This window comes from Mastacembelus armatus, chromosome 6 (assembly GCF_900324485.2).
Source record: "Mastacembelus armatus chromosome 6, fMasArm1.2, whole genome shotgun sequence".
NCBI classification, from domain to species: domain Eukaryota; kingdom Metazoa; phylum Chordata; class Actinopteri; order Synbranchiformes; family Mastacembelidae; genus Mastacembelus; species Mastacembelus armatus.
In genome coordinates this window covers 4,570,533-4,580,851 of record NC_046638.1, presented here as the reverse complement: position 1 = coordinate 4,580,851, position 10,319 = coordinate 4,570,533, and the positions used below count along the sequence as shown (strand labels likewise).

Genomic DNA, 10,319 nt, shown 5'->3' with positions numbered 1-10,319 from the left:
GGTTAATGCGGCCTCTGTAAATCACTTTAAGTTTTTGAAATGTGCTACGCAAATAAAGCTGAGGTGTAAACTCCGGGCTAGTTCACTGCCGATGGTTGGCCAACAAAAAAGGGAACGATGACGTCGTGACGTTTCAGCAGCGGCAGCAGCCTCCCCTGGATGTCAAAGGTATCCGTTTATTTATTTGTTAAATTACACAACCTCCTCTCCGGTGGGTAATTTGGGCCTGAAAACTACCTGCAGATAGTAGAAATGAAAGCGGCAACACAACGTTGTAGAGTTCGCGTTGCTGACATGCCACGGAATGCTAGCAGGTTTAGCACGATGCTAGCTGCTAATTTAGCTAGGCTAGTAGCTAACTAGCTAGCCAGTTCGATGTGAAACATGTAATAGAATAATCCCTTAAGGTTAAATTAATCACTCATTAGAGAAAAAACCGTGTTCTGTCAGTCAGTGTTAACTACAGGTTGACCTAATATCACTTCGGTGCACAGCTAACTTAAAACTCAGTTTGTTCATTAGCCAGTTTATTAGGAACACCTGGCTAAATCTACCACAGTCGTGCGATAATTTTAAACTTGATGAAGTTCAGCTTATGTTAAAAGTGTATGATCACTTTAGGGGGGTGTAGTTTGTGCTGATGTTTCTATTATTTTTATTTTTTATTCATCCCATGTCATAGGCGCATGCACGCAACATGAACACGTGTGTCAAGACGCAAGTTGTTATTAACATGGTAAAAAGCAGTAGTGACACACCTGAGCCTCACCTGCTTTTACATATCTCTGCCGAGCTGTTGACAAGTAATCTAGCAAACAGTAAATTAAATCCTGCAAACTTCTTCTAAGGATTATGAATGATCTTTGGCAACAGTAGCCCCACACTATTTATTAGCCTTACCTATGCAAATGTAAAAACGAAACATTACTTTCAGTTGTCTTCATGACAGGGATGGTTTGTGTTAGAAGTAGGGAAATAAAAAACTTATGAGTTTATATAACAGTTGTTTTGTTTTGATTTGCAGTGCCCCCATGGATGACCTGACCCAAGCCCTCTCGGCCAGCTTCGCTGTGTCCAAGGAGCCCAACAGTACAGCTGCCCCTCACCCTCGGCTGGCTCAGTACAAGAGCAAGTACAGTGTGCTGGAGCAGAGTGAGCGACGGCGGCGCTTTCTTGAGTTGCAGAAAAAGTAAATGTCTTAGACATTTAGTGTTTGTCCAATTGAAAGTGTATGTTAATCTCTCTAGAACTGTCATAATGTGTCTATTTGACGTCTAAAATAAGACAAGGATAGGTTTCTGTCCCTTTTACTTCCATATTGCAACCTTAGATTTTCATCAGTGAAGGCTCACTCTTTTTTTTATGGTCAATCACATATGCATACTTATAGTCACCTACTGTCAGTTACATTGCAGCTACACCACTGTTAAGTTTGATGATGTTTTTCTAAGAAGGTTAGTGTAGGTAATTCCACAGATGTTTTCATTTTTAAAGCAGTGCCACAGTGAAATGGTATGAATGTGCCTTTTTTTCCAACAGTAAAAGGTTAAATTATGTCAACCATGCACGGCGTCTGGCTAACGGGGACTGGACAGGGGCAGACAGCGATGGGGAGGAAGACATGGAGAAACAGGAAGACGGGGAGAAGGAACAGGATGGGGCAGAAAAAGAAGAAGGAATGGAGATTGAGAGGCGAAAGCTACCAAAACATTATGCAAACCAGGTCAGAGTTTGATGTGTTATGAACCAGACATAAAATTGTTGTTCATGGGTGAAGCACATCACATTTACTTGGTTAACCTTTTGCTGTATTCTCTATTTTGTCCAGCAGAGGGCAGAAAAGTGTGAAGAATTATAGCCTTACTGTCTGTCCTTAGACCCTAAAATAAGACTCTTTAGCTTGTACACGCTTGTTGAATAGCAACAAATATTTCCATAAATGGTTTGGACTATCTAACAAATTTCCTCCTCCTTAGCTCATGCTGTCAGAGTGGCTGGTGGACGTGCCTTCAGAACTGGACACTGACTGGCTGATGGTGGTCTGTCCTGTGGGGAAAAGATCTCTCATTGTTGCCTCCAAGGTAGGATTCATAAATTTTTCCATGTGATGGGTTGCTGCAATTTTTTAATTTAAGGAGGAAAGATGATTATTTTAATCCACCATGTTGATATTAGGTCACATGTGGAAGTGTCAGACAAATAACTGAGATTTTTTGAGTTAATTTTGGCTCTTGAATTAAGATAAGATAAGATGAGCCTTTATTTGTCCCACAGTGAGGAAATTCCAAATGTTACAGCAGCATATAGAAGTAGAAGAAAGAAATAGCAATGTAGCATGTTCACCGTATGAATTGGTTTAATCAGATTCCTGATACAGACACTGAGATATAACTGTTTTAAACACGTCCGTATGTTGTCACTCTAAGAATATAATGCATACAAGAAAATGGTTTGTGGTATTGCAGTTTGTAACGTTTGTGGCCACCGAAGAGTTAAGAAATTTAAAAGACAAGATCTGTTGAAAGCACGCTGTGACCAAATGACAGATAATGAAAAAACAAAGTGGACAAAATCCGTTATTTGTGTAATATTATACCATGTTTTTCCGCTGGAGTAAATTTTGCCAAAAAAACAAAGTTTTGTGTGTCAGTTTTTAAGCTGTGGTATATGTAGCAGTGGTTTCAAAACTGGGCTGCGAGGAAACAATATACAAGCTGAATAACAACTCATAAGCTTCATAGAGTAGCATATTTGTGCTAAAAATGGGGTCACAGATCAGAAACATTTCCTTGAATTCAGCACACTTCTGCGACTTTTCTCATCTCTCCTTGTCCATCTCGCGACATGATGTTACTAATTTGAAGTGAAGTAGGTCATCTGTCCATCATCTGCTGAGCTACGCGATCTGCCTGCATTTGGAATATTGTTCTAACCTGTTAACATGTGTAAAAAAACAATAACATTCAGAACTTCAGAACAATTTCATTTCAGAGTTGCTTCAGCAATATAATATTCACACATTTGACGTTTGTATTTTTGATGTTGTCTTATTAAGCACCTAACTATCAGATTTGTGAATATAGAAATGGTCTGCTATAGTATGCTAAAAGTATTGGGAGCCTCAGTTCTACAGAGGCCTGCCATTTGGCCTTACATTTTTGTGATATGTTGGAAACAGAAAATCAGTCAGTTACCGGTCCTCTGTATTTAATCACAAGAAACCTCTGGGAAATACACCCTCAGACAATCCTCTCTTTCAGCCTTATTACCCCCTACAGTACTTTCAAAATCAAGATATAAATTTGAAAAAGTGAAATTACTACCAGTAACTGTAAATGTTAAATGCACATTCCTACAACATCACAGTTTACTGGCGGAGTGTTAAATATGAAGCAAGTGCCTGTTTTAGTTTGCTTTCTATCAGTCTTGTGGTCTGTGAGTAACAAAAGCTCCTGCTAACTCTGGCTCAGTAATGCCTGCCCAGTCATACAGGCCCTAGACCACGGTTTCCTCTCGCTACACACAAACCTTTGTTATACTACTGTCACTGAAACTGCACTCCTTGTGATGCAATAACATATCATGATGATTGTGTTCCTTGTTAATAATTTCAGGTGTTGACAACAAACCTGTGAAACACTATGGCTCAGTCTTTTTTTTACTGACTACTGAAGGTTCTTTGGAAAACAGAAGCAACTTATGTTTCCCAGGGTTTGAGAAAAACTCAACAAGACATATTTAATCTGCTTGTGTGCTTTTACATTGGTTTGTCAGTTATTAGATAGGACACCTGTCGCTTTAAATTTCTCCAGCGTTCCTGTGTAGTTTTGTGTCACTAACCCTGCCAGCTCTTTGATGACTTGTGAGACCTGCACTAAAATCTTGACAGTTTCATGATCATGACCTCATTTTTAGGTCCCATTATTCTTATGACCTAGGCAGCTGTACTCATCTGGTTGTCCTGTAATCTTAAGTGTATGACTCTTTACTGTTTGCCTCCTCCAAACAGAATATGTACTTAAATTATGATGTGTATCAGTTAGGGCTGGCCCACGTCCAGTGGGATTATATTAAAACAAGTGATTTATCTAGTAATCAAGTTATCTTAGCATGAGTATTATAGTGTTTTTGTTTTAGCATTGTATTTTTTTTTTTATTAATGATTTCAAGTAACACTAAAAATTAACAAACTGAGTTTTTGTTTTACAAATATGAACATTTTTAAATGTATTTCATAATAGTGGAATATGGTTCTTTGCATTTAAGCTCTTATGTATTATTTTATATGATTCATACCAATATTTGCCATATTATAAAGGATTACTATTAGAAACTGGATTTTTACCTTAACCTAAATGATTACACAAAGCAAATCACTTTTATTCTGAAGGGTTCCACTGCAGCGTACACTAAAAGCGGCTACTGTGTGAACCGGTTTCCCTCCCTGCTGCCCGGTGGGAACCGACACAACTCTGCCATGGGAAAAGGTAGGTGGGCCCGTTGTATCTTGAGCTCAGTGATCGACAAATATGGACCGCTTGGACATTTTAACAGCACAAAAAAGTGTTTTGCCAACAGTCAGCGCTCCCACGGGTTATCAGTTGTGACTTTTTTTCAGTTTCAGGTTATGGTCTAGCCAAGACAGTATAAAACATCAGTAGAACATTCACCATTGCTTTGTAATATAACATTCACACTACACCTTTTAGACCTATTAAAAATTCCACCTACCTGTTGGTGAGGCAGTGAATACAAACTCATACCAAGCACTTTGCAAACTCACAACTTAACTTTGAAATGATAAAGCAGATCTCACATTTTCCATAAGTTCCAAATATAAATTCAAGGTAAATATGTCCAAAAAAAGGAACCAACTTAAACACCTAGTGAAGAGTTACTGTTGTCACCAATAAACAGGTTTTTCTTTTGCTGTTTGTTGACTTGGGAAAAAGATTAATTTACCGTACAGGGCCTCAAAGGGATTTGTACAACAGAAAAATATCAGAACTTGCAATTGTTGTTACCTGTGTTTCGTCAATCACTGTGGATATCTTAGGGTGATTTGTACTATGTGGTAGTAAAAATGTTTATTGCGTTTTGTTTAATTAATAAGAATCAAGATTGTGATGATGACCCAAAGGTTCTGTATATCCGTAATTTGCCACAAGCAGATTACACAATCCTGGACTGCATTTACAGTGAAGTGGACAGGACGTACTACATCCTGGATGTCATGTGCTGGAGAGGCCACCCAGTGTATGACTGCCCGGTAAGACTTCCTTCTAATCCTCCAGCAATCCAGGAATGCTTGTCTAATTGTCTAAGTAGCACAGTCTGGTCCACAGATGTGCTTGTTTGTCATGTTGCCCATCTCATTGGCTCAGGATTTGCAATGTGAGTTTTTTGTTTACCGTGCTTGATTTCTCATCAACAGACTGAATTTCGTTTCTACTGGCTTCAGTCCAAAGTCCAGGAAACAGAAGGCCTATCAGAGATTGCCAAACGCAACCCGGTGAGTACCAGCACAAGGAATAGAGCCTTTTCATTTCATGCCCCATTTTCTCCTCCTTCTTTCTTTAATGCTGTTTGGTACACTGTAACATGTTTGATTCAATCATATGTTCATTGTGTTTTATGTGTTGCTACACCTATTTCCTATCATATGGGATAAATAAAGTCCTGAACTTGAACCTCACTGTTCTCAGAGAAAAATAAATTAAAGACATACTCCCATTACCATCTTGGGGACTAATTGTGCAATAAAGTAATTATTGCACACACATCTCTGGCTTTCAGGATGCCTGAGTGAACTTTGAGTTCAGGTTCAGCCTCTTAATCTTAGGTATTTGTGTGGCTTAGCCCAGTAGAAGGTATGCCCTAGTAAACTCACCATTGGAAAGCAATTTCTCACATTTGAAGAAGACAGATTATGTTTGGAACTAACAATGTGATGCTCTGGTTTTGTTTGGCCTAATAGTTCCGGTTTGTGAGCCTCCAAAGCACAGACTGCACAGCAGAATCAATTCAGAAAGCCCTGGCAGCTGAGTACAGCTTCAGCGTAAGTGCAGTTATTTATTTCTTTATGAACAACAAATATGTTTTGTGTTATGTTTTGGTTTTTTTCTATTCGAATTGGATTAATTTCATTCTGAATTTCTTCCTGCAGGTGGACGGTCTCCTCTTCTACCACCGTCAGACCCACTACACCCCTGGAAGTACACCTCTGGTTGGCTGGCTTCGCCCCTACATGGTCACTGACATCTTGGGTATAGTGGTTCCCGTAGGACCTCTCACTGCCAAGCCTGGGTATGCCAGCCATCAGCTGCAGCAGATCCTGGAACACAAAAAAACTTCAAGCGAAGTGCGTCCAGCCAACAGTAGTGGCGGATATGAGTTAGAGTACCTGTCTACCCCAAGCCAGGATAGTGGGGAGACTCTGAACTTTCTGAATCAAAAGCCAGTAAAAGGTGCACACATGGAAATCTGAGCCATGAGGCTTAATGAGATGCAAATTGCTAACTATGTTTCTGAGTGGTGATGGCCCATGTATGGCTCTTCAGATTGTCTGGCCAATGGTTGTGAAGATCTGACCAGTTGTGAAACATGGCTAATTCTAATCCAGCAGCCCTTAGGTATCCTTCAGTGTGCAGATTAGTAGAGCTATGCTGTATATGTGGTTTTACTTTGGCTAAAAACTCCAATCAGCCAAGATCTTTAATGTTACCTGCTTCAGAAATTGGAAATGAGCAGTCACATGTGATGATAAAATAGAATGAAAGATGTGTTTAAAAGTTTGCTGCTCTGGATTTTTTGCACAGATCTCACATAAGAATCATTCTTACTGTTGTAAATTGTCTGAAAGTTTCCTCTAACTGCCACTGATGCCTGACATGCTGCTGAATGGTTAAACCCTGTAAGTTGTGATCATGCTAAACAGCAGTGGTGTCATGGATTTATACACTTTAAAATACCTTCTTGGTGATTTTAGCTTTTACCTTAACATTAAATTGTAAGTTTCTAAATAAATGTTTTTTTTATTGAACCACACTCCTGTTCACTGTGGGTAAAGTTTTGGGTTGTTGAAGCTTTGGAGCTTGGAAGGTCTGCAGTGTTTCAGTTTTCTAGAAAAGCAAGTCATAATAACACATTTTAGAATTTAGAAAATGCAGTTATTTGGAGGCTGGTTGTTGTTTTTTTTGCCAGTTTGTTTTACAGGTGGAATTAACAGAAATACAAAGTGTAGGGGATGATCATGTTACAGTTTAATCTTGCTGGCCCTGTTTATTAAAAGTCAAAAACTGAAATCCATGAGGTTCAGCTCTTTCTAGAGCTCAGTAGCACTGCATCAGTCGGCTTTCATCACTGAGTGACTAGACTGAAGATGACTGGATGAGGATGTTAGACTGAAGTAAAAGGCATATGACTGCCTGTCTGGAGTTTACTAAATGGCATTTAAAGGACTCTTAGCATGAGGATAGAGACTCTCTGGACTGATGAGAAGGATGAATGCAGACGAATAACAGAAAGGTCCTTAAACCTACTCCCTGAGACTGGAGTGGCAGTTCACCTCTCACCACGGCAATGACCCAAAGCATGCAGCCAAGTCAACACCGGGATGGCTGAATCTGAAAACATTCGAAAGCCAATGTATAATAAAGATAAGTTAAAATTAAGAAAATGTTGATTTAAAAATTCTTCATACACACCGTTTAGACCTGACAGTACAGGCTGTCAACAAACTGCCACTGCTTCAGTATGTATGGTACCGATAGTTAGATGTGACTCATACTGCTGATACAAGTGCTCATCAGCAGAATTCATGAGCATCTCTTCCCCCTCTGCACTGAACTTACCATTTGCGTAACTGAAGAGCTAGGTGGAAACTGTCAACAGGAAAAGTGTCTGCTAGGGTTGTGAACTTGGTTTCAGTGACCTCTGCCAACACATCCTCTGAGAAAGAACACTAGAGATCATTGTCGCAGGTTACCAGATCCTGGCTGTAAGAATTAGTTTATAATATTTTAGGACGGAAGATAACCTGATTTTTTTTTTTTTTTTTTTTTTTTTTTTTCCCCATTCGTCTTCCTGTTTTCAGTGAAATTTGAAGTTTCAACATTGAAAGTCTTTTTTTTATTTATTTATTTATTTTTTAATGTAATTTTCTAGTTTTTAAACTCCTTGGATCTGAGATACACACTGAGATATATTTTCTACAGTTAATTAGGTTTACAGATATACAGTTTTGTTTTTTTTGTTTTTTATATCTATACAGCATACAGCACCCTCGGATAAAAAAAAAAAACACCAGCACTAGGAGATAAAGATTTCACTTCTGCTGCGAAATGTGCCTCATTTGCTTGCTGGATGTACAGAATGATATGGTCCCCACATAATGTACATTCCCTCTAGCACTGCAACGAAGTTCATATTTGTCTTTCTGAGTGAAGTATTGGCTGGACCTCTATGAAATTTGGTGCAGATAGTCATGCCCCTCCCTCAGGATGTATTCTAATCACCGATCAGGACTCATCAAATTATAATCTATCCAGATTTTAATTTAGCATTGTCACTAGGATAGCACAGGGATTTGTGTTTGTGTTAGAATCAATGAGCATGCATTAGGAAACATTTACATAGAATAAAAAGTAACTTGAATATGTCATACCATAAAAAGTCATGTTGTGCTTTATGCTTGTGCTACTGCTCACTTTTTCTGTGGAAAAAATCATTTTATTTTTGCGCTAGTATCAGTACTGCTCTCACCACCTACACGGAACATCAACAGGTGAAAATAATACGTTGACTACCCTTGTATGGGGATTGTTTCAACTCATTCTGGGAAACACGGGAGATTACTGAGGCAGAGGAAGCTGCACGATGCAGCTGAAGGAAACTTGGTATACCACAATTACAATATCTCATCAAGCAATAATTCCTGGAAAGCACCAATCTACAACAATAATAGATAAAGGTATTTAGTAGTTGCAGGTTCTGATCATTTTTAGTTATCTGCTTTTGTGGGATTTAACTTCTACCGAAATGTAGAAAAGAAGAATATTATGTAGGTTATAACAGTATTGATGTGGTTTGTGATAAACCAGATTTAACCCAGAAAACTCAACATAAACAACACTTTAACATAGTTTTAGGATTTATCTCTCATTGTGTCGAGTGTCCAAAAGCTGCAGAGTATTCAAAAAATCTCTGTAAATGTATTTACAAGATCTCTTAGAAATGCGGTTTCTTGACTACCGTTGTATGATTTTATTTCTCATCCAGTCATCTGTAAACCAAGAAGCAATAGAGCAGAGTCAGGCATGTGGTTGCTGCAAGAATTCAGCTATTAGTCAGCAACACCGATCACTTTCCAGGAACTGAGCACCTGTCAGTAACACATTTCAACATACCCTCATTCTCACACACGTTACACACAGCCTTGCTTACTTTAAGCTTTCTTTGATCTCTATAAAAACCTTGCCACAAGACTTCCACGGAGTGAAGCAGATTTTTCCTGAAACTCTTCAGCACCTCTCAAACACATGATGCTTAACTCCCTTGGTTGGTTGAAGTTCCTGGTAATAAGGTTGGACTAAAACAAAGATGCATGTTGATATGTGGATCCACAGAGGACTGTATCCAAGATTTTACTAAAGCTCCTCAGAGAAATCAACAGAAAACCTGATTTTTTTGTTAGATGTTAAAGCATTCAGATATTGTTGCCTTCAGGTTGGCTGTTTCCAGTTTTTGCAGTTGTTAAAGTAACCAGCTGCTGAGTGTTATGGATCTACTCATCTAACTCTTGGAAACAAAGTAAATAATACCTTTATTTACTTTGCCTATTTTAAACTGAATACTTGCATGAATACATACATATTAAATAATATGTATTCTAAAAAACATCAGAATCAGGCTTCATTCTGTCCCATATGCAATGTCTTCCACAATCACTTGATCTTTTTGATGATTTTTATTAATTATTTTAAACTGTATAAATTGGGTCTGGATTTTGCTGAACCAGAGGCCTCCACATACTGTACATTAGACAATATCTTGTGGTAATCTGACCTGTTTGGAAATCAAATCCCTGATTCTCCTTTTCCAGCTTTTCCTGTCCAGCACAGTGAGTTATATCATACCCTCATCTAGGAAATGTTTGATGCACTCAACGTTTTTGTCAGGGTTGACATTGTATGGGCAGGATTTACCAATCTCATTTTCCCAAATGACATGATGTCAGCTGATTTCACAGGAAGTCTATTGTTGTCCACTCCCTTTTCCCTTTGGTTTTTAAGCCAGACTTTCTCACGCCTCATTATTTA

General features: G+C 38.6%; 1 protein-coding gene across 4 annotated transcripts; it reads left to right on the top strand.

The window, feature by feature from the left end:
• The first annotated feature begins 80 nt into the window (after positions 1 to 80).
• On the top strand, positions 81 to 7,673 carry snupn (snurportin 1). 4 transcript variants are annotated; one of them, XM_026312249.1, is made up of 10 exons: positions 81 to 168; positions 1,025 to 1,189; positions 1,540 to 1,723; positions 1,977 to 2,081; positions 4,391 to 4,487; positions 5,169 to 5,269; positions 5,435 to 5,512; positions 5,978 to 6,058; positions 6,167 to 6,306; positions 7,291 to 7,673. In XM_026312249.1, exons 2-10 carry the CDS (start codon positions 1,032 to 1,034, stop codon positions 7,364 to 7,366), a joined length of 1,020 nt encoding a protein of 339 aa, XP_026168034.1. In that variant the 5' UTR covers positions 81 to 168; positions 1,025 to 1,031; the 3' UTR covers positions 7,367 to 7,673. The 4 variants fall into 4 exon arrangements, with proteins under 4 accessions (XP_026168034.1, XP_026168033.1, XP_026168031.1 ...); XM_026312248.1 differs by lacking the exon at positions 7,291 to 7,673 and having other exon boundaries at positions 5,172 to 5,269; positions 6,167 to 7,047; XM_026312246.1 differs by lacking the exon at positions 7,291 to 7,673 and having other exon boundaries at positions 6,167 to 7,047.
• The last annotated feature ends 2,646 nt before the right edge of the window (positions 7,674 to 10,319 follow it).